Here is a 27,448-nt window from a genome sequence, read left to right on the forward strand (position 1 = left end):
TATAAAATATTTAATATATTTTTAATATAGTTAATTTGTTATTTACACCTTAAAGTGTAAATAACAAATTAACTATATTGTTAATTTGTAATATTCTTCAGTAAGTACAATTCTCTCTCGGGCCAGAGAACAATGTTTATTCATAAAAAAAAACAACAATTGTTAACTAATAATTTTAAAATCTAAATCGCCAAAATAAATTCTGCTAAAACAGGCATAAAACAAAATAAGATAATAAAACATTAATTAAAAGGCTCTTAAGACTCTTCGTTCAAACTTCCAGCCCTACTTCGAACAGCTCTTTTGAGTAAGTCTCCAAGGTTAAAATCAATTAAATCTTTTGTCAAGCTCTTTGTAGGATCCAGAAAAGCTCCTAAAGGGAAAACTTTTTTATATCAATAATATTTACATCACCAAATTGCTAATGAAACTAAGTTTTTTTTTAATTTTTTACTGTAAATTACAAGTGTTTCATGCTTACGCCATTTTCATGTAACTTGTATTTTTTTAAATACGTTTACTTTTTAAATACAAATTTTTAATTTGGATTATTATTTTTATATTATTACTTCACTACGTCATCGAGTTATTTCACTTAATTTTATGGAAACAGTTAATACTAAAGCACAATAAGCTTTTGGCTCACGGACGTCTTTAATGATACAAAAATTAGCACGAAGAAACATTTTTCAATTTCTTTAGCTTTATTCATGAAATGATTAGTGTGTACTAGGGTGTCCCAAAAAAAAAAAAATAATACCTCTCAATTTTTTCCCATTCTCTGAGGTCCAAATAGGCTAAAATTACCAAAAAAACACTTTTTGTTCAAGTAAAAGTGACAGCTGCAAAATTTCATTTTTCAAAGAAAACTTTTTAAATATGTAAAATATCTAACAGCCTAATTTCGTTTTATCCGCTATTTTAACTCCCCAACATGAATCCAGCTATCCTACCAGCTCATTAAGCTCCGACAAGCATGAATCACAACTTATTGAAACCCTGGTTAGTAAGCTCTGTTGACCTGCTAACAATTGGTAGCTTTGGTTTCTTCATATGAAACTGCTCAGACAAATTAAAATGTGCCATTTTAATCATCTTTTTTGTTTCTTGATTCATCACCTAGTATACATTCTTAGTCATCCTATAGGCAAGCAGGTATGAAGCATTTACCAAACATCTATGGAATGAATTATTGTTAATATTTTTAAAAAACAACCTAACTTGTTATGCATTCTAATCAAACCTGATGTGCTCCGTCTTATCTACCTCGCTCTGAGTGACCAGCCTTTATATAATCTTACATATAGTGCTTTCCTGTGCTATTTTATCTTCTCATCAATAAGATCCTCTTTAAAACGAGAAATGTCTCCCTTCAACATTCGTTGCCTGCATATAAATTAGAACAGAGAAGATTGTGAAGAGAGTAAAAACTCCATAAAAGAACTTCAGTGTTGGAGTGTTGAAAGCAGTGATGTAAAGTTCTTTCAAAAGGTTGTTTTTAAACAACATTAAAAGGGAGGCCCTAAAGTTCCTCAAGAGGCCATTGACCACAGAGATATTTAACACGGGGACCACAAGAAGCTATGTGAACTAGTTGTCTTTTACATGTTTTTTTATATAAGAATTATACGTTTATGAACATATAAGGCTCAGGTTATGTTAAAAAATTAGGTGTGTGATAAGCATTTTGTTGCGTGTTACTTTAAATCAGGCATGTTTATGAGCAGAATACTGAAATTTTCGTTAGTGTTTATTTGATGCATGAAAACCATTTAATGTGGTTATTGCTTTGCTAAACAAAAATATTTATATATAAGTATAGATGATTTTTTTCTTAACCACAAGGTTTTCGAGAATGCGCACGGTTTTGTATGCTTAAGAATAATTAAGAGCCTCCTAAAATAATTTAAATAAGCGTAACCAAGCCTGTTACAAAAACCCAAAATTCATATAAAATAAAAGCATGCATCACACTAATAATAATATTATTCACCTTGCTATCTTACTATTCAACAATAAGTGTTTAAAAAACAAAAAAATGAGAAAATTGTCCTAAGAAACTAAGTAATATTGATAACAAAACAACATTCATTTTCAAAAGATTTGATTCTTTTAAATTTTACAAAAATCGCTTTTTAACAACTGATTTTGTTTTTTGGTTATTAATAGCCTCAGTGGACTTCAGAGAATGGCAAAAACTTTAGAAATGTTCTCAAAAATAAAAAATAAAACTATTTCTGGTACACCCTTTTGGTGAGCGTAATTTAGAGCTTTTGTTAAAGCTCTAAATTACGCATGTTTTTGAGCACAAATCTAATAATACCGGAATTCTTAAAGGTGTTTACTTGATGCATGAAAACCATTTGATGAAGTTGTTTTTTATTAGTGCAAAATAAAGATATTTATGTATCAAATTCTAAGAAAGTATGATACATTTTGCCTAAACATACCCGAGCCCAAATCTAAAAACCAAAATATGCTTTTAAAAGTCATAATAGCACTATTCTGTACTTAGGCATCATTATTAACTTTTTAAAAACAAAATTAAAGATAAAAATAAATTTTATTACATATTAATCCAACATGTAACGGACATTTATTTTCAAAAAAATCAATTTTTTCAAATTTTACAGCTATCACTTCCTGGCGTACCGTAAACCTTATGGAAATATTGAAAATACATACTTAGCAAGCAACGATAGTGATACGATAACATAGTCTTTGAAAATGCTCTTTTCCCAGTTTTTCCATCTTTACTAAACAAATGTTGGACACTACGAACCATTAACGCATCTAATCCAAGCCGTACCTTTGCTCGTACATCTTTTCCTCCAATCGCCTTTATAGCCATTTTCTATAAAAATGTAGTTTTGTGGTAAAAAGTTTTATAAAATTTTTATTTTGATAGAGAAATATATAGTATTCCATTCAAAACTTGCAAATAAACTCACCATATAAGTACCATTAAATTTTCATTCAAGATCCAGTTCACAAAATTTTATGATAATGAATATGTTGTTTTTTTTTTAATTTTTTTTTTGTTATGTTTAAGGTCCATATTTCTACACTTGAGTGATTTGGACATGTTTCCATAATGCCATTTTCTAATTTAAATGACTTTCTGGAAGAGTTGAAGCAATTTTTTAAAACCGGATGACCTTCCTGGCATTAACCTGTTTTGCAGATCAGGACTGAGTATTTTTATTGTGATATTACTACTATATATATAATAATATATGGCATACTCTCTCAAAAACCGTTTTACATTGTTAAAATAATGAGTACAATAAAAAATATGTGCTAATTAGGTTTCCCCTTCTATCAAAATTACCTGAAAATGTTCACCCTTACCACTTAACAGCCAACTCTTAGACCTCTTAGAATGGTACTATCAACAACATAAAATTATGAACATATAAAATGTAAATTAAATAAGAAAGTATTATTAAATCTCAAAGTTACTTAAAAAAGGTATTTGTTGCACAAACTAATAACAAGTTTTAACTACCTTTATATTGCAATAAGTTTTATTTTCAAGTTTAATTTCCTCCAAGTCAAACTCTTCTATAGATGACATAGGCTGAAGGTCCTCCACTCCAACATTTGCATCAAGTTCATCACCATAAATCAGAGATGCCAACATATTCATGATATGGGTTTGGTTTTCCTCTAATTTTTCCATTTTCATAAACATAACATACTGGAACTCTAAAAAATAATTAAATTATGTAATCAAAATATTTATCTTTACAATCATTTAATTAATCGCCAGGACTTTTTTTTCTTTATATATCACAGAGATTAAGACTAATTAATAAGTAAAAACCTTTTGATTATCTAAAATATATTTGTAAATTTATATTATCAATAAACCTTGACTTTTGGTAATAAAAACTATAATTAAATATAATAAAAAGTGAAATAGGACTATTGACGAAAAATCAAAGTATTAAAAGAAGGACTTACGTTTAGTTGTCATTTTCTTAAACCCGGCTCCACCATCAGAAAAGGTATTTTTAAGTGTTTTAAAACTTTTGTTAGCAGAGCGAGGAAGAGGAGGGGCTTCTGAAAAATCTTCTCTTCTAGTTTTACTGGGTGAAGATGCTGAAGTATTTAGGATAGGTGATGTAATTTTGTTTTTACTTAAAAGATGGAGAGATGTGTCTGAGAGTGCTGCAATTTTTTCATTGTCTTGTTTTAGAATAGTATGCTTAATTCTTTTTATAGACGAATTCAAAAAAGTTGTTGATGATGATGATGCAAAGACAGGAAGAATCTCTTTTTGGGAGTGCTTTTTACCTATGTTTACAACCGTGGAAGGCTCCTTCTTATTGTATAATTTCTTCCATTCCAAAACTGGACTTATAGTTCGTGGGTGTTTTTTTGGCAGTACTAAAAAAATATGCAACTCTAAAACCCTGGACAGAGTAGCCACTTAGTTATCCAAAGAAATTAATTTACAATTTAAGATTTTTTTCTGCCTATTATTATTTAGACTCTGTGGATCTGAGGTAGAAAAACATAATAAAAATTTGCTGAATATTATACTATATCTCAGTGGAAAAAGTTATGTGAGTTGCAAATCACCTCAAAGTTTATTAAAACTAATGAAAAAAAGAAGACACTAACGAAATACCATTGGCATCATCAGAAGATGATCATCCTCAGCCGTAGTTGCAAAATCAACCAACTCCTGTGCTTCCTCACGTGTGCCTTGGTGGAGCAAAACCTCTACTATTGGGTATGCTTTCCACCAATTCAATTCTGATATTGACCTTGGTTGGCGGACAAAGTCACTTGGCAATCTTCCATTAAACTTTAACAACTGCTCAGAAATTATATTTTGCTGCACGGACGACATCCGACCATCAAATATACCAATAAATGCATCTTTTAAAAAATGTAACAAATGACGCACCACTCCGAGACAAACTAAATGCATATAGTCTAATACAAAATCTTGTATAAAATTAATTGGCAATCGAAGCAAACATGAATAAGAGTATTGATGTCGCTTCCCACTGGCATCTGGAAAGGAGTAAGAATGGTTACAAAACATATCATTATTGCGTAAAGTAACATTTTCTACTAAATCATCAAACACAGTCCTTTTATGCTTTTGCATACCTCTTTGGGTACATCTTTCACAAGAGTAATACCCAGTATGCTGAACAATGCCTTTTAAAAGTGCTCTTGCCGGAGCATCACAAACAAAGCAAAACGCTGATAAGTTATATTGTTTACCGTTTATGTTTACTACTGATTTAGAGAGCTCCTTCGATTCTTGCACAAATTCAGAAAGAAACTTTGTCATTTTTGGTTTAGATTTGCCACCAAATAAAGCTACCATAAATGGTTGAAACTTTCCAAACTGAACTAAGATTGGCCATAATTGATATGTGCTAGATTTCCATATAGGTAGACCATCTAAATTCACATTTAACCGAATATCCTGTGATTGGTATTTATGTAAATTCAATATTCTTTCAATATTTTTTTTTTATTCCAAAATATACATATGCCTTGTCTACAACAACAGCTACATCGTTTTTATTCTTTGTACCTAATAGCGTACGAGAATCTTTGGGTAAAGAATGACCTTTTTCGATCAGAAGTGCTAACAATTCATTCACACATTGTCGGGTACATCCATGTTTCAATGACCAAAGTTTTAATGATTTACAAAATTGGGAATCTAAGAAATCATTATACTTATTCAAGTTATCAGAAAGTTTTCCTGTAATTGATTCACAAGAGTTTATATCAGAAATATCATTCTCATCATTGCTCACTAAAACAGAATCATCAATTGGCTCACTGAAAGAACTGCTGTCATGCTCACTGCTATTATCGTTGTTACATAAACTTGAAAAACTGCAGTTAAGATCAAAACATTGATTATTTGAACTAATATATTCATTAGGGCTAACATTTGGGATATCTTCATCATTGTTAATTTTATGTTGGCTAAGAGAAACCACTTCAGATAAAGCATACACAGTATTACGATGATGACGCCATGGAAAATGTTGGTCTCTTTGACAAAAATAAAAATATATATAATGAAATACTCAATAACCAAGGAAACTTAAAACATTTTTTGATTTTTCAAAGAACATTATTTGAGAAGGAGAAGTAAATTGGTGAAAATTTAAAATTAATGTGGTTAAAAACAAAAATAATGTGTCCATCAAAAGAAACTTTTAACATGGTTGTTGGTATAATTTGCCCCAATCTGAGATAGTGGCTAATTACAACATTTTTCTTGAAAATAAGGTGATATAATGGTAAATAAGTCGGATGATCAGGAATACTATTAAAAGATTTAGTGGCAATCCAGTTGAATGTTTTTTTTTTTTCAGCTTAAGTAATTTTAAGTTCTTCAACCCTGTTGAAAGTTGAAATTTTTCCCCAAACATATTCCTAACAACATTTATTCATTGCAAAGTTAATGAATTTAGTTCATGAAGACTTATTCCTTGTCACAATTATCCAAAACTCTGGAATATATCTTCCTCTACAAACCTGCAAGTAGGAAAGAATTTTAAGTGAATTTTAAGTGAGTACAAATACTATCTGTTGGTGCCCTGAGGGAAACATTAGGAATATGCTTGGGAAAAAATCTTTTATATAAAAATATTTCTGTGACATGTAATTAAAAAATTACCTTCTCTTTTTCTCTTTTTCTGAACGCCTATTCATGTTGGGAATTCTTTGTTTTTATTATAAAGTTAATGTTACCAGAAGATTAGCAAAGTTTTATAAAAATGCTATAAACATAAGTTTTTTTTTTTTTTAAGCTCGTTGAAATAGTTAAACCACAATGGTTAATGGAAAATCAAAACATCTTTTTGGTTTTTTAAATACAGGACACTACCGTCAACCGGGGTGACTTCGGACAATATTCGAAGAAAATATTAAACTGTTTTATTAAAATCAATACAAAATGGAAATATTTTTGTGGATCGTACCACTGTAATTATAAAGAACATGAAGAAACTTTGACTTTCAGCTTCCCAATATGATATTAGCATAAATAAACGATGTGAAAATCAAAAAATCTAAATCGGGAAATGGGGTGACTCCGAACACATGAAGCTTGGGATTTTTAAAGTTGAAATTTCAACATTAAGGATTTCAAAATGAATGTATAATTATGTGAAAAAGCTGCTTAATTAAAATTTTTTTTATTTCAAATAAAAAACAAAACAAAACAACTATTGATAAACTATTTCAAATACACATATAATTAATGATAAAACTACAATGATTATTTATCATTTCTATTTCTAACTTTGATCTCAATCGTTTAATGTTAGAAGCATTTCTGCCAGAAATATTGTTTTGTTTCATAAATGAATTTAACCAGTCAATTCCAGGTATCTCCAAATTACAGCTGTTTTACCCTTTACGATTTTTGAGGAAATCAAAAGCCATCATTCTGACATCTAATCTTCCGATAGGAAAGCCCAAATCAGCAACAGCTCCTACTATTTAAGCAATGAGTAACTCATCTGCTTTGCCTATAATTGTCTGGCCTCCAACCATCTTCAAGGTGGGTTTTCTAATGTGATCATGCAATGTTGATTTTTTGACTTTATGCTTATGAGCAGCTTTTCGAATACTCATGCCTTTACTGTGATCTTCTATAGCTTTTTTTTATATCCTCTTTAGAGCTTGTTCCACACAACACTTTCGAGTTTAGTTAACGTTAGTTGCTTCGCGCCATCGCTAAAAGAAACTGAAGTAGAAAAATAAGTAATGACGTCAATTTCCATACGAATGCATACGTATGGAAATTGACGTCCATAAGAAGTCCGCAGGAAGTCCATTCATATCGGGGACCGACGGACGGTATTGTATCGTCCTCCGGACGTCGGGCGGACGATGCATGCCCACTGGGTTATAATTGTCTGGCCTCCAACCTTCTTCAAGGCGGGTTTTCTAATGTGATCATGCAATGTTGATTTTTTGACTATGCTTTTTTTTTGATTATGCTTATTAGCAGCATTTCGAATACTCATGCCTTCTGTTTATCTTATATTGTGTATCTGTTTAAAAATTTAAAAATAATATTTTAAATTTTTACTGTAACACATATATCTTGAAAATATAAGCTTACTAATTTAACCTTTAAAACTCAAATAGTTTAATTAAACACCAAATAAAAATATAAAGTTCTACTATTAACTAAAATCCGATTTCTGAATGTAATACCAATAGTTCCTGCTAAATTCTCACCCAAACCGGCTAAATCAACAAAGTGCCAAGTAAAAAGCTTATTATTCCAACTATGTTCTGACTACAGCCTGCTAATGCGGCTAATGGCCAAATAAAAACTCGAGTATTCCTACTAAGTTCCGATTAAAGCCTGCTTTAACTACTAAGTTCCATGCGAGCACTCATCAGGAACTTAGTAAGTATTATCAATATGACTTTATTGGTAATACTTACTAAGTAAAAGGCTAATACTATTAAGTACTTAATAGTATTAGCCTTTTGGGCGCGGGGCGCAAAAGTTTTTTTGAGTTATTATAATTAATAATATAAAATTTTTATAAATTATTATAGTTAATAAATCAATAAATTAATAAAACTATAGCAACTCAAAAATATAAAAAATAAGTAGATTTTTATATAATTATTCTTATAAACCTATACTTACATCGAGATTTCGAGACCAATTTTGTACAACTTTGTATATATTTAAGTGTTTTTGCGACGTCTTTAGAACGTTCTGAGAGATCGTCTTCGAGCGTCTAATCTAGAATCAGTTTAGAGCGCGTCCAAGACGTTCCGTCTGAACGTTCATTGAACGTTTTTTGTACGTCCCCTTGCTCGCTGGGCAGTGGGCACAGTATATTTTTTAAACGCTCTTTGTACGTTTTTATTAGGTTTAAACCTAAATAAAAACGTCTAAAAAACGTTTTAAAAACGTTCCGTGTCTACTTGGAAAGTGATTACCGAACAAAGTTACGTTTCCTTAAGTTGTATTTATTTTTATCTTTTAACCTTTATAAATCATAGAAAGAAACTAATTTAAAGTACAGAACAAAAAACAGTATAAACTTTCAAAAACTGTACTGATGTTAAGTAAATTATTTAGTTCTTTGTTTAAAAGTACACTCTCAAAAATAATGTAGACAAAGTTATCTACCAATTATGTAGACACGGATAAATCTACGGTTTAAAATATCATTGGTCATAATATTATTACGTACTTGGGTAGATCATGTATATTTGTTTCGTATGTAGATTGGTAATAAACGATATAGATCAATTTATTAAGCATATAAAAGGACATGAAATTACTGGTTCATTGAAACTCCTGTTTCGTTGTATGCAAATGCAATGCAGTAGCACGTTTTCAACACTATATAATTTATGCAGACATTTGAAATCATATCACCTTAATACTTTTGAAAGCAATGTAAGTTGTCTTGTTGAAAGATTTACAGAAAGTACTCGTACTTTTGAAAGCAATGGTTGAAACAAAGTTGTTGTGGTGAAAACTGTGAAAAGGTAATTATAACTTTGATTTGGATAATACAATTAGCGATGAAAACAATTTGGATTAAACTATTGATAATGAAAATAATTTTGATAATACTAATAATAGTATCGATAAATTGTACACTCAACAAGCAAGTAATGAAGAAAACTATGCAGTTGCTGTTGCAATGGTTGCAGAACTCAGAGCTGATAGTAGCATACCATTCTGTGTTGTGCCTGATATTATTTCTTCATTTAATGTCATGACAAACTGTTCTCTTTCAGATTTATCAAATAAAATATGTTTAACAGTTCAGGAAATAAAAGACATTTCAGAAACAAGCAAACAAGCACTTCTCAATAAATTGATGCCAATATTAGATAATGCTAGTTCTCCCTTAGAATTCATTAAAACAAGATATCAGCAAGATTCTTTTTTTGAAAAACTTCAACTTTACGTAAAACCTGAATCTGTTTTATTTGGGCAAAGGTTTGAGTGCCATAATGGTAAAGATAGGTTGGTGTATGATTCCTTTCAATATGTTTCTATTGAAGCAACCTTACGATCATTGTTGTTAGATAATAATTTTTGTTCACTCCTTTTTAAAGCTCATACACAAAATTTTGATTTAGCTGTGTTTTATGACGCTAATTTGTATGCATCTTATTCATTATTTGCTGATAAGAATAAAAAGTCTGTTATGATTCAGTTGTTTTATGATGGCATGGAAACAACAAATCCATTACGTAGACAATCTACTTTATGTAATATAGGAGTGTTCTATTATACTTTTAAAAACTTACCAAATAATTTAAATTCATGTTTTTCTAATGTTCATTTGCTGGCTTTGTACTATTCTGAAGATTTAAAATATTTTAGATTTGATCCTGTTTTAAATAAATTTAAAGCTGAGATAACAAAACTTCAAAATATTGGTTTCAATTGCGTATTTCCATTATTAGGTAGGCAAACTGTGTATGTTTATATTATTCTATTTTTCTCACAAATATAACACTGAATTGAGATAAATATAAATATAAATATATATATCAATATATCAATATATATATCAATATCAATATATACATTTTTTTTTCGATAAAAGATCTTACAATCGAGGTCATTTACAAATAGTTAAAAACTAATCTTAAGTAAATACTATGAAATAGCATTAATAATACAAATAACAATGATAATAATAATGATGAAAAATTATAAGAATAATAAGAAAATTATATGATAATAAATCAATACCAACTTTAAAACAACAATTGAATATAATGCACAAACAGGAAAGTTACAAACAGTTATGTACTGACAAAACGTAACAGCCTACCATGTAACTTAAACAATTACTGCAAAAAAAAGGCAACAATGTTTTAATAGATATAATTATCTTGATATCAATAATCATATAAATAAAAGTAGCATAAATATTTCATTAAAAAATAACAATAAATAAACAAACAAAAAATTTTCAATAATACTCCCAAATAAAAACGTGTCACCCACTTACACACAAACATTTATTCACGAAAAATATAGAGTTTTCTCAATAAATGACAATAATAAAATAAAAAAGTAAATCATATCAAGCAAACACATATATTCTTTCAAAAATAATAAAATTTAAAAAATATTCTTGTTCCTTTCTTTATAAACGGAGCAATTTTTATATATTTTTAAAATTCTTTTTAATTACTTTCCATTTTCAAATGTTTTTTTTCTTTTAACTTTGTTTTTTTGTCTTTTTCTTATCTAATTTTTTTCTTTTTTTAATTTGTTTGATTTGGTTTTTAATTTTTTTTTCAGTTTTCAGTTTATATAAATATATATATATATATATATATATATATATATATATATATATATATATATATATATATATATATATATATATATATATATATATATATATATATATATATATATATATATATATATATATTACTTGTTATTGCTCTGTTTAAGAACATTGAGCTCTCTATTTTATAGAATACATTTTTTTGTAGTGTAACTTTTTTGTATAGTTTTACATTTGGCCTATACTATATTATTCTTATAATATTTTAGGTGAGCAAACAATTTATGTTGGTTTATGTCAAGTTGCCTGTGATAATTTGGCTTTAAATGGTATTTTTGGGTTGATTGAATGTTTTTCAGCAAATTATTTTTGCTCTATGTGCTATGCAAAACAAAGTGACATTCAGAATTTCTTTACTGAAGATAAATTTACTTTAAGTATTGTTGAGTCACATCAACAGGATGTTCAAAATTTAATCCAAATGGAAAATGCTGTAGTTAACCATGTAAGAGGTGTTAAGAAAGATTCTGTTTTAAATAAAATTCCAGACTTTCATATTACTAATACTTTGCAATTGATCCTATGCATACAATTCTAGAAGGACTAATTCCTATTCACCTTGCAGCCATTCTTACAAAAATTTGTAAAGAAAAAAAGATTTTTACTATTGACATATTAAATAAGAGAATGTCATATATCTTTAGTATGATAAGTACTGACAAACAAAATAAACCTCCTGCAATATTCAAAATTGAAGAAAATAAAATACATCCTTCAATGAAAGCAATGCAAATGTGGGGATTTTTTTGGTTTTTGCCACTAGCTGTTGGCGATTTGATAAACGAAGATGAAAAACAATGGATTTTTTTCATTCAACTTTGCATTTTAGTTGATATTTTATTAGCTCCTAAGTTTACATATGGTATGATAACCTTGCTTCGTGATTTCATTGAAGAACATTTACAATCTTTTAAGGAACTCTTTCCAGATTTAAAAGTACGACCAAAGCAACATTGTTTTGTTCATTATCCAACCATTATTTTTCAAAGTGGCCCTTTGATAGGAATGAGTTGCTTACGGTATGAACTTAAAAATTCATTTTTCAAACGATCGGCTCATATTGTTTGTAATTTTACAAACATTTGCTATACACTTGAGAATTATATTGCTTACAGGCATCAATATAATTCTTTACTTTCTAAATTGACTAAGCAACACAATAGAGGAATACCTTTAGTATCAAAGTCTAATCGTATTTGTGTTAATTTATTGCCATTTGAGAATGTGCTGTGTTTTAAATACAATTTAAAATCAGATGTCCATGTCTTTGTTTCTTACAAAATTCATATTGGTAGCATAAATATTCGAAAAGATCATTATCTTGTTATTTCTATAAATAAAGATGGTTTGCCGATTTTTGGAAAAGTCGAGGCTTTTGTTAATGTAGAAAATTCACTTATATGGGTTGTTATTGTTTCTTTAATGGAGACTGTAGAATTTGTTGACCATATTTTTTCTTATGAAGTTAAATCTTACAGTGATGAGCTTTTTGAAATCTTAAGTTTCAATACTTTGCTTGACGAACATCCACTTCCTGGATATGTTGTTAGATGAAGTTCAAACCAAATTTTAAATAAGACATTTATTCGTATGCTTTATAAATTGTTTTAGACCTATATATTAAACTGTGCATCAGTAGATTTTTATCAAATATTTTCTATTGTCTTTTTTTTGTTCAAAAAATGTGTTTTAATTTAATTAACTTTAACCATTTAAAAAATAACATAACAGTTTTATCGCATACTAATTAATGTTTGATTTTGTTATTTTTGTAACTAGTTTCAATTAGTAACGCAATAAATTTATTAAAAAGAAAAATGAATTCATTAGAAGAGAAGCTATGTGAAGTACTAAAAGTTGACAGATTGCCACAACAATTAGTAACCAAACTATTAGGTATTTATATATAAATTTTATTGTTTATTAAAAAAAGTTTATTTATCTTAATAAAAGTGTAAAAAATTAAGACGAATATCAATTGACTTCTGTCTTTAAGGAGGCAGCTTTGTTCCACGCCACTTCTTCAATGTTGATTTTAATTTTAGTTTTAAAATTTTTTCTTAAATTATTTTAATAACAAATCTTGTAATTCTAAAATTCTGGTTGCAATAATGTGAATTATAATACTTTGATATGTTTTTATAATTTTAGTTTTTGTAATCAATTTAAAGAAATGTAATATTTATATTCTAAAATTTATTTTAGAAGAAGCAATGGATCTCAATTCCTTTGTATTAGTAAATGAAAATGATTTGGTTGAATTAGGTTTTAAAATGGGACAGAGAAAACTTATAATACAGTGGTTGCAGTCATGTGCAGTTGTACCTATAATTGGTTTCTTACAGCCTCAAGCTGAAACATTACATGAATTATCACCAGTGCTAAACTTAATAGCTGCACCAATTCAGAAAATATCCCATTCACACCCTCTAGTAATGTATAAACTGTTTTATTTAAAATATTTGTTAAAGAGAGAATCATTAGTATAGGATCTATCATATGTTTTTAAATTAAATAGTTATATCCTGTGAAAGAGGTACTCTTTAAGAATGACAACAGTTCCACAAGTGTTCACGGCCCAACACTCGTGACAAAGTTATTAAGAGGTGAAATATATTCAACACAAGAAAGACACTTTTTAGTGCGAAATTTAGGTCGATATCTTATGGAGGTTGCAAAAGTGTAAGTATATTTGTATCAATATTTTATCTTTTTTGTATTTGTTAATATGTTTATTATACTAGTTTCATATTAAATGTTACTTTGTTTAGAAAGGATATGCCCTCAAAGGAGGAAAAATTAGCTATGGCTGTTTCGATAGTGGCAGGTTTCCCTTGTCTAAAAAGTAAACTTATGGAATCTGGTCATGTAAGTGTTTTAGGATTTATTATGTTGTTTCATTAAAATGTGAATTATTCTATGCATTTACAAACTTGTGGATTTTCTATAAAATAAATTGTGTTTTATACATTAAGGAGCATTTTTATGGAAAATCTCACACTGGCCATATTGAGATTTATGTTAGACAATGGCGATCAAGATCTAAACAAATAATCACAAAATGGAATCATAGGAAAGGAATGTAGGTTTTTAATAAATTTAGTATGTACGTAGTATTTAATACATTTTTAGCATGAGTAATTGTGTCAATTGTTTTGATTCATTACTATTATTAGACCACATTGTCGAGAACTTGTCGGTGAAGAAAATTGCGAAGTTGAACGTATGCTCTGAGAAAGTCGTCCAACAGCTCTTAACCAAGAAGAGCTGCTGCAGATGGCTGAGTCACGAATCTTTCGAAGAGATTGGATCTTAAACACAAAACCAAATGCTACTCTTATCCTGAAAAGATATCCGAGGTTTTTGGATATGAATGAAACTGCAAGTTTTTTACTAAAATTCTTATAAATCTTATAAATTGGTTTCAAATTTAAATTAATCTATTTAAATCTATGCTGCGCTTATATTTGAATGTGCTTTTTGAAGTTATATCCAAGGTGTGTTTTAATTTGTATTATGTTCTTGTTTAGATACGGCAAGAGTTTTTTTTTTTAGTTGGAGAATTTAAAGATATTCGAAATCAATGGTCATTATGTAGAGATACAATTTTACAACTTGCAGTTACTGCTTCGGAAAAAGATGAAGATTTGAAAGAAGAGTTATTTTGTATTAGTCCTGTTGAAAATGAATTTGATGAAGGTATTAATTTAATTATTAATTGAAGCTTTTTTTAGAAATTGAAATTTTTTTTATATTAAAGGTAATGGAATGTATACATTTTATAAAAAGCTTTTTTTTATTAGCAAAAAAAACAATTGTATCTTTTAAAGCACTACCGTATTTATTGCCATCTCCGCCAAAGAGAGGAAAAAAGGAACCTAGAAAGTCTGGTAAAGCAACATCGATGCGTTTTATTGTTGAACTTGAGGTTAGTATTTAGTTTTTTGTTTCTTTTCTACAGCTTTTATTTATGATGATTTCTTATATTTTTTCATTACTGGATTTAAAAATAATAATTTATCCAACCTAGCCAAGTTTTGCAAAAAAACCTGTAAAATAGTGTCATTTTTCCAAAAACTAAACGAAAATTTGGAAACCTTGTGGAACTTTTAACTTAATTCATATATAAATTAAGTTAAAAGTTCCACAAGATTTCCAAATTTTTGTTTAGTTTTTGGGAAAATGTCACTATTTTACAGGTTTTACCACTCTAAAACCGCTTACAAAATTTTTACAAGTTATATATAACTTGTAAAAGTTAGTGATTCTCTTTTTTATAGGATTTTATTGCGGTTTTATTAAACACCCTTTCAAATATTTTTATAATAACTTTGTACTAACACTCCTATGCCGCATCTAATCTGATATAACTTAGTTTTGAATTTGACAGAATTGCTGTATAAGACCAAACATTAGTGCAGTAGCTTCATTAGGTTCCACGTAATTACCTAAATTAATGTAGAAATTCAAATAGATTAGACACAAAAATAGAGCGAATGTATTAAGTTATCCTAAACGCTAGGGTTTAAATTAAGCCGAATATTACTTTTTTCTAGAATATGACAGTTGATGCTGCTGTTGAAATCTTAAATCTAGATGGGTGCAAGCAGCCATTAATTTTTATACTAGGATCAGCAATGTATATCAAAGTTGATTTGAATGCTGTATTGGTTGAAGATGCCGATTCTTTTCCCGAGATGGTATTACTTCTTTTGGCAACGTTTTACGTTTTTGACCTGAAGTATCCGGATGAGTTGCGAGTGCTATTTTCGTTACTTGAAAAAATTTGTGGCATTTCAGCAACAATACGTAGTTCAATTGCAAATGAATTTTTTAGACTACTGAACCTTGAGTAAACTTATATTTAACCAAGATAATATTTGTTAAGCTTTTTGACAACAATATTAATTTTCTATGTTTATTTGACTTTGGCGTTCTTTAATTCCGGATAAACTTTCTATAGTTTGGTTATAAAAAAAATTAAAATTATAGATTTTATTGAAAAGTATAAGTAGTTTTAGAGAGTTTTTTTAGTTTAACTAGCATGCAAGTTCCTAATAGGAACTTGCATGCTTCTATATATATATATATATATATATATATATATATATATATATATATATATATATATACATATATATATATATATATATATATATATATATATATATATATATATATATATATATATATGTGCTAATATATGTGCTAATATATATATTAAAGTGTTTATGATAAAATTAATATTTAATCTAAATGAATCGGCAAAAACTCCAAAAAGCTACAATAAATGTAGATTTATTATAAGACACTACAGGAAATGTAGCGTTTTTGTCTACATAATGTACGCGAGTGAAACATCAACATTCAATGTAGATAAATAAAAAACTACAAAATTGTAGATAAAAAGGCAACACTATTTGTAGTTATAATGCTACATTAATGTAGATTTTTCCGCGTCTACAATTAATGTAGACTTTTTATCTACATAAATGTACGTGAGTGAAACATCTACATTTAGTGTACGCAAAATGGCTACATTTTGTAGATAAAAAGACTACACTATTTTTGAGAGTGTATCAATTAATATCTTACCTATTTGTATTAAACTATTAATAGTTCAATATAAATTGGTAAACAAATATAAAAAAAAGTTTGAGAAATTTTTATTAAAAATTATCAAAATTTTTTATTTAAAATCTCTTCAGCAATACTTATTTTAGCAGATTGCGTTTATTAAAAAAACATTAAATGAACATTAATTCTAATCACTTCAACAATAATAACTTAGACGTAATGCAAGGAGCGTCTATAAACTACGTCTTGCAATTTTTGACCGTTTTTTATCTATTCCGCCCCACCCCTTGTCACAAAATCACTAACCCCTGCCTCCACTAGACTGTAACAAAGTTTAAAGACAACCCCTAATTGCGTTATTTTCTTGATATAAACAAGAATACAAGTATTTTTTTGAATCAGATTTATCTTTAAGAACGCCTTTTTTAATTTTTTAAGATTAAAGCTAAATTCATTTAACCTGAATGAAAGAAAACTGAAAAGGTATAAAAAATGAAAATGCGCTTTCATTTAAATAATCAAACTCAAAGTAGCATATTTCCTTAGTGATAATAAAAAAAGAGACCATGATAGAGAGCAAAACAAACATAAAACCAGCTTAAAATATTAAAAATTAACGCAGTTTGTTTTATAACTTTTATGTTATTATGTCGACTCTTAAATTTTTCTAAAATATTTTAAAGTAAATTGTAATCAAAGCAAAGTATGGTTGAACGGGTGGAAAACGACATTTTCATAACTTATGAAAAAAAAGAAAAAAGAACAGTAACTACAGTGTTAGCTGTTTCAATTGCATCTTTATTATCCGTCTCGTTTGGTTTTGTTTTATATTTTCCCAATCCATTAAAGTTAGTTAACAAACGGTGGTATAACGCCAGTCATGTAAGTTTTTTTAAGTTATTTATTAACGAAATATTTATTACTTTTAACTGTAACAAAACGCAGTTTGAAAAAGAGTAACGAGGTTGATAGCTTTTTTGAAAGTCAACATGCAAAATATTTTTATTTTAGTAAAATATAAAGTTGCTTTTTTAAATCACATGTATAAATTTTATGAACAAAGCAGTAGGCTAATATTTGTATTTTATTTCTGTAAAAAAGTTTTATATCCAGGCAAAAAGGGCAATAATCAATAAAACTTAACCCACCAAGCTAATATACCTATGTGCAACAATCATTTTTTCTGCTTTTATACTGTCTGACAGCTCCAAGTTTTTGTGAAAAATACGAATATGCAGATATAAAATTTAAAGTGTTTTTAATCTATAAAAGTATTAAGATGTTTATATATATATATATATATATATATATATATATATATATACATATATATATATATATATATATATATATATATATATATATATATATATATATATATATATATATATATATATATATATATATATATAATCTTTGAATGTCATTTTCTTATTATACGATACAATGTTATTAAATTCAATAAATGCGGCTGCGTATAAACTTTTTTGAAAAAAATGTATTTGTTTTTATTTCAATATATATTATTCGATATTTCGCTGATCTATTGTGATCAGCGTTATTAGGTATAATAAAAATCGTTACAAATAAAATCGTTATAATAAAAACAAACCGTTAAAAAGATAACATTAAAAAGAGCATGAGAAAATAAAAAATAAGATTAAATGATGACGTCAGATAATCTAATAAAAAATGGCCCCTAAGCATTTGTTGTGACGTAATCACCATCATTCCTATAAAGAACATTTTCGCCACTTCCTAACGCTTCTCGAACTTTAGCTTTGTTTATTTCCAGGGATTCTCGAATTTTCCGAATATGATTTTCTGGAGCTACTGATATGCTTTTCGGGTTTAACCAGTCTAAACATACCTTGGCATGATTTGGAATGCTCAGTAGCACCAGAACTAGCCTATTTTCCATTTTTACAATTTTTCTGGTGCTCAATACATCTTGATATAACTTTCTTTTTAGTTTCACTAATGTAAATAAAAAAATTATAAGTAAATACAAATAAACTTTTACCATAATAATATAAATACCAGTTAATTTATTACCATAAACCTAAATATAAACATGTATACATTTTTACTTGTGGGTTTACAAAAACTCTTAAGTAAAAATTGTTTTTTCCAAAATATTTGATAACCTCAATCAACTTACGTACAATTCAATCTTAGTTATTTATCTTTATGGAAAGGTTGCAATTTTAGCTTTAATATACAATTATAATATTAAGTTTAACTCTAATAATTGTAACGTTTCCCTTTGAAATTTAATTTAAATACTTAAATTGCCATTTAATGAAACACTCAAACTCTTTTAGGATGTTTTAGGAAGTCTCATTTTAAAAAAACAAAACTTTTTCTACTAAATATTAAAAATTTTAGTGAACATGATTTTACAGCGGCTTAGAGTACAGATTGACCAAATCCGAAAAAATGATTTGCTATGGTAAGTGTAATGCTAAATGCAAGTTATGTAACAGATATAGACTTTACAACAACAGAAAAGGTTATGCTAGAAGCTGGTTGTTCAAAAGATTAAAAGGCACACTGCAATGTTTTTAATTCAGACAATAATGATATATATAGTTCATCTGCAGAGTTAGTTTTAGTTTTATTGCTAAAGATTTAAGATCATTCAAAAAAGCTGAGTCGAGAAAAAGAGTTTTAAATAGAATAAATACAACAGCATTATTGCTCATAGATTCACCAAATTTAAAAGTCTTAAAAAAAGAAAAAGAACATGCTGAAAATCAAAAATTAGAAATAGGAGAGAAAAAAAAAGTTTAATAAAATTAATATAAAGATAACAGCACCTGGTAAAAGTAGTTTATTTTCGATAGAAAAAAATCTGTACTGTGTAAATAGCTCTGTTACAGAGTAGTTTTTTTATTTGATTTGTGTTGAATGTTTTTACAAAAACAATACGAAGAAGTCTGGATTCAATGCCTTAAGTGTCACCGTTGGGCTCATGAGTGCTGAATAACCAGAAGTCTTTTTTATTTGTGATTTTTATTCATTATAATAAAAAACTTGATCGCCCGTCAAGTTTTTTCTTATATTGAATGCAACTTCAAACTTACCTAATTCATGTGCTTCAACATTACACTTTAACACAAAGGTAAACTTGTCTATGTTTTTACTCTGTAAAAATATATACAAGGGCAACTAGCCCCAGTCTCTCCTATATCACAAATAACATATGTTCTCAAAACTGTTAGAAAGAATAATGTATAATAGACTAATTATTTAACAGAGAACAATATAATGTATAATAAACAAATTGGATTCAAAAAGAATCATCCAACGGAAGTCAATCTAATAAAGTATATGTCAAATGTTTTCAATAATGGTTGCTATACATTAGGTATTTTTGTTGATTAGTCAAAAGCAATTGAAACTGTTAGCCATGATATTCTTATAAAAAAACCAGAACTGGATTGAATACTAAACAATAACATACTATAGTTTAAAAGTTACCTGGTCAACAGAAAATAATACATAATATAAACAGCAAATGAAGCAGAAAAACATGTCATAACTTTTGGTTGTTCCCCAGGGATCAATCTTAGTGCCGCTGTTATTATTATTTTATATAAATGATTTTATTAGAATAATAATAACACTTTATAATAGCATACAAAATTTTAAATGGTATTTTTTTGTTGATATATTCAAATGATTTTGAATATATCAAAAAATTTTTTTTTTGATTTATCTCTAAATAATTGTTAATATGTTCTAAATTATTGTTAATATATTAATCAAAACTTATGTTATGAAAAATAAACGATTAAGAGATTTATTTATATATCTATTTATATATCTATCTATTTAAATATATCTATTTATATATTTATATTTATATAGAAAATATATCTATATTTTTTAATAAAACTTCAAATAATAATTCATTATAAACATGAAAGAAATCTAATGCGTTAATTGTAAACAGTTGTTTATTTTAAACTATTGTTAACGATTAGTTATTGTAAACAAAAACTGTATTTAGAAGCGAAAAACTCAATTAAATCCAAGAATCAAAATCCTTTATTCAAAGTTTAAAAATCACTTGAATTCTGTAAATTTCGAAGTTTAAAATTTTTTAGTGAAAAAATTTATTTTAGGCATTAAAAAGAGGCTATTCAAAAGCTATTCTTATTTTCCTTTCTTTTCTTTTAAAACTTTTAACTATTTTATTTTAAGTTACTGATTTATATGGATATTTTAATCCGTATAGACCAGTTTCCTTTTTGCAATATATTCTGATTATTTTGAAAAAATAGCCAATTTCTGATACCCAGACAACAGCCAAATGACGGGGTGCCTTGTAACAACAACTTATACAAACTACCAAAATAGTACTTCAACTTGGTGTTTTCCAAATGTGTTTGTTTTTATATCTGTTAAATATTTATTAATACGGATATTTTAACAGTAGCTCTTTATATGTCTTAAGCATTCTTAAATATTTATACATTTGATATATACGTATATTTATATATATGCATCGAATACTACTATCTATCTACTATGTGTAATATCTAGTCATTTATTGCTCTGTTCTTTAGAATATGTTTAAATTATTGTTATTTATGTATATATATATATATATATATATATATATATATATATATATATATATATATATATATATATATATATATATATATATATATATATATATTTATATATATATATATATATATATATATATATATATATATATATATATATATATATATATATATATATATATATATATATATATATATATATATATATATATATATATATATATATATATATATATACATAAATATATGTGCAGTGGCGGAAAAAAGTTATGTATCTAGTTAATTTTTAAAAGAATTACTTGCTTGATAAAACAGAAAACCAAACTATCACTCTATATTTGTACAGTGTTTAACCTTTCCATAAACTGCAGTAAGTAGTTAGTCAAGAAGTGGAAGAATTGCTAATACTTAGTATGTCCACCGTTATCTAAACGCAACTGTTCAATTCGTCGAGATATAGACTCAATAAGATCTCAAAGGTGCTGTGAAGTGACGTTTTTCCAAGCATTTTGCAGCAAGTTTGAAAGTTTATCCTGATTACGTGCTTTTTAACCCCTCATTGGGTAAAAAACCACGTAATCAGGATAAACCTTGAACAGGATTTCCCACACATTTTTAATGGAATTCATATCTGGGCTCTGGGTTGGCAATTCCATTTGCTTAACAACCTCATTGTGTGAGAAATCTCACACTCTCTTAGCTTTATGGAAAAATGCAATATCATCTTGGAAGATAAAAGAACCTTTTCTGCCATAAAGCTTTCTGGCTGAAGATAGCATACGATCTCTTAACACTTAAAGATATTGATCTTGATTCATGTTGCCTCTGCAACGGTACAATTGACCAACCACATGCAAGAATATGCGCCCCAAACCATTAGAGATCCACCAACATATTTTCAGTGGGAGCTATACAATCAGGATAAAACTTCTCACCATTTCTTCTCCTCACAACTACCCTCTTTGCTCCACAAAAGACAATTCGTCACTTAACAGCACTTTTTTCCAATCTTCTAAAACCCATACTCGATGAGAAGTGGCAAAGTAAAGTCTTCGGTGACAATATAAGGCTGTAAGAACAAACTTTGACACAAGAACACAACTTTTTTCCGCCGCTGTATATATATATATATATATATATATATATATATATATATATATATATATATATATATATATATATATATATATATATTAAGTCTTTTAAAGCATTTTCCTATAGTGACCGATTGATTAATTTTTTCTTGATAGTTTTTCCCTAAAGTATATTCATCTAACACTGTGTTTCGTCAATAAAGACTCATTAGAAATGAATGATCAAATTAATAAAACTTCAATTTATACCAAAAATTAAATTCCAAGAAGTCGTAAATGTCTTAACTACAGTAAGTTTTCACACATTTATAGAATATGCTGACACTATTATATTATGATTGGCAAAACGTTTTTTCCATTTACCCTCTGTTATGCCAATAGATTATTTATCAAGTCCATTTTTAGAGGAAACAACACATTTATATACCACAACTTTTGATAAACAACTTCCACAAATTAAAGTTTTATTAATTTGATTATTTATTTCTGACGAGACTTTAATGATAAAACAGAGTGTTAAAAAAAGTTATGTTAAGTGGTTTTCTACTAATTTATATATATATATATATATATATATATATATATATATATATATATATATATATATATATATATATATATATATATATATATATATATATATATATATATATATCACTTCTACGACAAACAATTACAACGAGAATGGATTGTCTGAGTTTCAGAGAATTATCATTTTTCAATCATGTAGTCTTTTTATTTTCAGACACTTTCAATAGGTATACTTGACTCGTCTCAAATCTAATTCCTATTAAAAAATAAAAGAGATTTTTTCACAAACTGCAGAAATATTTTAAATATTTTTTATGACCGATCTGATTTATTGATATTTTTAACTCTATGATCTTAAACATTGTTATTATCAAAAGAATCAAAGGTTAACTGAAGTTCGTGCGATATTATTATTATTATTATTATTTTGATCTCCTTTTTATTTTCACAACAATACTTAAACTTGTTAAAAATAAACAGTTATTCAACTCTAACTAATGACATATATTAAAAAATATGTTAAATAAACTACTTAGACAACTTTGTAGAACTTATTAGAAGCTAAATTATTTAAAACGCTTATTAAAAGAGGTTACTTTATTTCGGTGGCGATTAGAAATATTTAGGCCCCCGGTTAATCTGTTTTGCCATATTTTAAATTTATTTAACTTCCAGGGTTATTTTATTTCGAAATAGATTAACCGTGGAGTTAAAATATTTTAACTGGAAGTTAACTTTTTGGGGAGTTATTCCATTTCGCGTCACCAGCACATCACTTCTATATATATCTTATTATACGAGTAACTACTAGTAATATATTGTGTTTTACTATTGTTTTCAACTTGTAAATTTTTAACTTTTTAATTTTTATTTTTCTTACATAAACTGAATGTTACAATGTAAATGGGGCTCGGCAGTAAGAAAATATACGACTTTTTCTTGCTACGGCCCTTTATTATATTTGTACAATCTTTGTTATGATAAATTTTATTAAACGGTAAAGAAAATGAATTTACAAATAAAAATAAATAAAAAAGTAAGTTTAAAAGCACACGTAAATATAAGTTAAATATAAGACTCAAAAATATTTTTTGCAAAACATAAAAACTAATATATTATATTTGAAAAAATATATAAAAAAATCCTTATTAAAAAATATTCTAGTTTCGTTTGGATGTTTATTTTGGGTATTTATTATCAAAAGTAACTTTTTAAAAATACTTTTTACATCACATTCAACTTTTCTAAAATAAGATTTTAGCATCGAAAAGTAGTTATTTTTGCAAACGCATTTCATACCATTGAAAAATATTTTTACAAAAATACTCTAAAAACTCTAAAAGATGCGCCTGACCTGAATCAAAATTAAATACATTTTATCGTATTATGATCTGGATATTCCACAGAATAGAGTTGATCAAAAATATCCAACAAACTTAACAAAAAGTATTGAACTTTTTCATATTTATTTATTATATTGAGTTTTCTATTGATTTTGGAATTTGAGTTAGAACACGGTAAGCTCAGATCTTGATAATGCCGACCTAGCTGAACCAAGATCGCTACTTATATGGATGATAGCGTACATATCAAGGAACCCTGTGATGTAAATTTTAAAATACTTTAAATTTGTTCGCAGAAAAAAATATTTTTTTTCTGCGAACATTAATTCGAACAACTTGATTGTTCGAATTAAGTGAAATTTTAAATTTGAAGCGCGTTAATAAAAACACCTGTATAATGAGAAACACTTTACATAATTTAATAAAAATTAGTGCAAATGTAGGATATGGCCGCACCAAACTCTGAATAAAATTTCAGTCAGATTGATTAACAAGTTAGAGTTTTACGACGCTTTTAGTTTTTATTTTGTAAGCTTTTTGCTACTTATGCCTTAAAACGTTACTGTTTACTGTGATATTCGGTCACTATTTACAAAATAATGGTTATATGAGGGTTCAACTTTATAATACCATTAGTTTTTGTTATAATTGTATTATTGCTATAACTACCATTTTCAATTTATAAACCAAAATAATGATTTGCTATTTAAAGCGTAATTTTACTTGCCTAATGCATCACGTGAAAATATCAGCATTTTCTAAGTTATAAACTACTGTCAAAAAGCATTAAAATGTTTCATAACGGGTTGAGATGCTTTTATAAAGATACCTACATATAAATTAAGATAATTAAAACAATTTATAAATAAAAAGTTTGGAGGGCTAGTCAGAGGAAAACCTTATAAAAGGGGGGATAGTCCTTTGATTATCAGTAAAAATCTTTTGTAGGAATGTGTCATCAAACAAAATCTCATTTTAATTGTCAATGAGAATGACCAGTCTTCATAATTTTAATAAATATTTTCTATAAAGGAAAGAATTATGTAAGAATTATGTCATTGTAATTTAAGTGATTATTTCCTTCACTCTGATCTTTTGTATTTAAAACATTTGCAAGTATGTTAATGAATTGTTATTCAATATTAGTTCGGGTTAAATTTTGTAAAAATGATAATTTGATTTAGTAAAGTTGGATTTAGGGAACTGCCACACTGCCAAGGTTCAAGCGAAGGTTCAGGATAAAAATCGAAAATTTGTGTGTTTGCTCTGTCGAAAAAAGCATTTAAGACATCTTACTGCTTTCCAAGCAGATCAAATATGCCAACTGTTCGAAGCAAAAATCAATATCAGTAATTCTCGGGTACCAGAAGGACTCTGCAAACTGCGAACAATAATTTTGTGCGGAAAACAAGAAAGGAAAAAATTTATACCTTCTTCTTTTCTTTAATTTAAATTCAATACAAGTAAGACCTGAAACACAATGCGTTATTGCCTGATCTGCCAAGCTGCACATGATTTTGCTGTAGCTTTGGAACATTTCAGTCACTATCTCGAAAACCACTAATGGCGCTATACTAAACCTTATATGATTTCCAAACTACAAAATAAAATCTTTTATTTTCTGCAATGTCTAAATTGGCCCCATTACCGGTTTTTGAAAAAAACGAGTTTTAAAGTTGCCAAATTAACAAATACACATGTGTGACAATAGTAAATTGTTTACAAACTTAGTCGTTTAAAATATTATCAGCTATTGCATTTCTGCACACAAGTGAGTGTTTAAAGTGCTCTCTATATAAGCAGTTTTTTCAAAATAGACACCTTTGCTCCGTTCATCAGTAACTAATGGGTCAGATCCCAGCCAAAGTCTTTTAAAGCATTTTCCTATAGTGACCGATTGATTAATTTTTTCTTGATAGTTTTTCCCTAAAGTATCTGAGACCCTTATTATTAGCTTCCATTCGTTCTTCACTTTAAGATTTCAAATCGGTGGAATCATTTATTTCTATCAGCTCCCAGCTATGAGCAAAAATTTTGTGCAGTGTTAGAGTTATACTTATAAATAAAATAACCCAATAGAATTCTTAAAGAGGCAAGATATTTAGCTCCTGACACATTTATTGTATAGCTCAATAATAAATTTTTTGCTAAATGAAATTGCTCTTAGAATTGTGGAAAGATGCAACCCACACTTTTCAACTAGTTTGCGGTCTGTTTGACTTGATATGTGATCTGTAATTACCTTTTGCAGTACATTATTATGTAAAGTTTTCTGGCAAAATTTTTAGTCATTGTTTTTCCCCTTGTTTAGTGGATTCTGAAAAATCCTATTTTATTTCTGTTTTAACACGGATAGTTTTTTGCAGTTTTGCTTTCTATTCTTTCAGCAATATTGTGTTTTTATTTATGTTTGACTTTTTTTATGTTAAAAAACCTTCCATTATGTAAACAACTACCATCATGAAATGATCAAAGCTATTGAGCAAACCAAGTAAAACCTGAATGGACCTAACGTTCGAACATGCAATCGGACTTGTAATTTGACCGTGTCGAATGTCGTAATCCTATTTTTCAAAATGGTCCCGTCCTCTTTTACTAAGTCAAGAAATATTTACTGCATGGACTTAACATTCCTGTTTATGATGAAACCATCTTGAACTGTTTGTATATTTTTACATTATTCTTTTAAAAGGTCACAAAGATCACAATATGAACCTCCAAGACCTTAATAAATATTTGAAGCCTTTCTATATAAAACTATGCGTGAAAATGTTTGCTTTAACATGGTATTGATTTTCATTATGCTTAACAATAATTCGATCTTCATTATACAGTGTATAAATGTATTTCGCAACTAGAAAAAGTAATACGATTTTTCAAAAAGGGGTCCTAACCTCTTCGGAAATGACCCAAAAAGTCTCGTGAAGAATTTGTTTGTTTTATTTTTTTGAAGAAAAGTGATCGCA

General features: G+C 27.6%; 3 protein-coding genes across 3 annotated transcripts in view; all 3 read left to right on the forward strand.

Annotated features, from left to right (window-relative positions):
• Positions 1–9,224: 9,224 nt before the first annotated feature.
• On the forward strand, positions 9,225–16,274 carry LOC136075280 (uncharacterized). The gene is made up of 10 exons (XM_065787900.1): positions 9,225–10,455; positions 11,567–13,253; positions 13,563–13,794; positions 13,876–14,039; positions 14,129–14,225; positions 14,333–14,439; positions 14,534–14,738; positions 14,888–15,056; positions 15,161–15,285; positions 15,914–16,274. Exons 7-10 carry the CDS (start codon positions 14,634–14,636, stop codon positions 16,211–16,213), a joined length of 699 nt encoding a protein of 232 aa, XP_065643972.1. The 5' UTR covers positions 9,225–10,455; positions 11,567–13,253; positions 13,563–13,794; positions 13,876–14,039; positions 14,129–14,225; positions 14,333–14,439; positions 14,534–14,633; the 3' UTR covers positions 16,214–16,274.
• LOC136074328 (uncharacterized) lies at positions 11,985–12,911 on the forward strand. Its single transcript, XM_065786633.1, has one exon. It carries the CDS (start codon positions 11,985–11,987, stop codon positions 12,909–12,911), a length of 927 nt encoding a protein of 308 aa, XP_065642705.1.
• Positions 16,275–19,383: 3,109 nt separating the features above from the next.
• LOC105848430 (uncharacterized) overlaps positions 19,384–27,448 on the forward strand; it is a 59,037-nt gene continuing 50,972 nt past the window's right edge. Inside the window, exons 1-2 of the mRNA XM_065786634.1 lie at positions 19,384–19,462; positions 19,642–19,721. Of these exons, the coding sequence (XP_065642706.1) occupies positions 19,384–19,462; positions 19,642–19,721 (159 nt within the window). The remainder of the gene's footprint in view (positions 19,463–19,641; positions 19,722–27,448) is intronic.

Source organism: Hydra vulgaris, chromosome 01, assembly GCF_038396675.1.
Source record: "Hydra vulgaris chromosome 01, alternate assembly HydraT2T_AEP".
Lineage (NCBI taxonomy): Eukaryota > Metazoa > Cnidaria > Hydrozoa > Anthoathecata > Hydridae > Hydra > Hydra vulgaris.

Coding starts and splice junctions, on each gene's coding strand:
- LOC136074328 (XM_065786633.1), top strand. CDS start 11,985: ATGTCATATATCTTTAGTATGATAAGTACTGACAAACAAAATAAACCT.
- LOC136075280 (XM_065787900.1), top strand. CDS start 14,634: ATGGCTGAGTCACGAATCTTTCGAAGAGATTGGATCTTAAACACAAAA. Junction 14,739..14,887: donor TTTTGGATATGAATGAAACT/GCAAGTTTTTTA, acceptor GTTCTTGTTTAG/ATACGGCAAGAGTTTTTTTT. Junction 15,057..15,160: donor TGAAAATGAATTTGATGAAG/GTATTAATTTAA, acceptor TTTTTTTATTAG/CAAAAAAAACAATTGTATCT.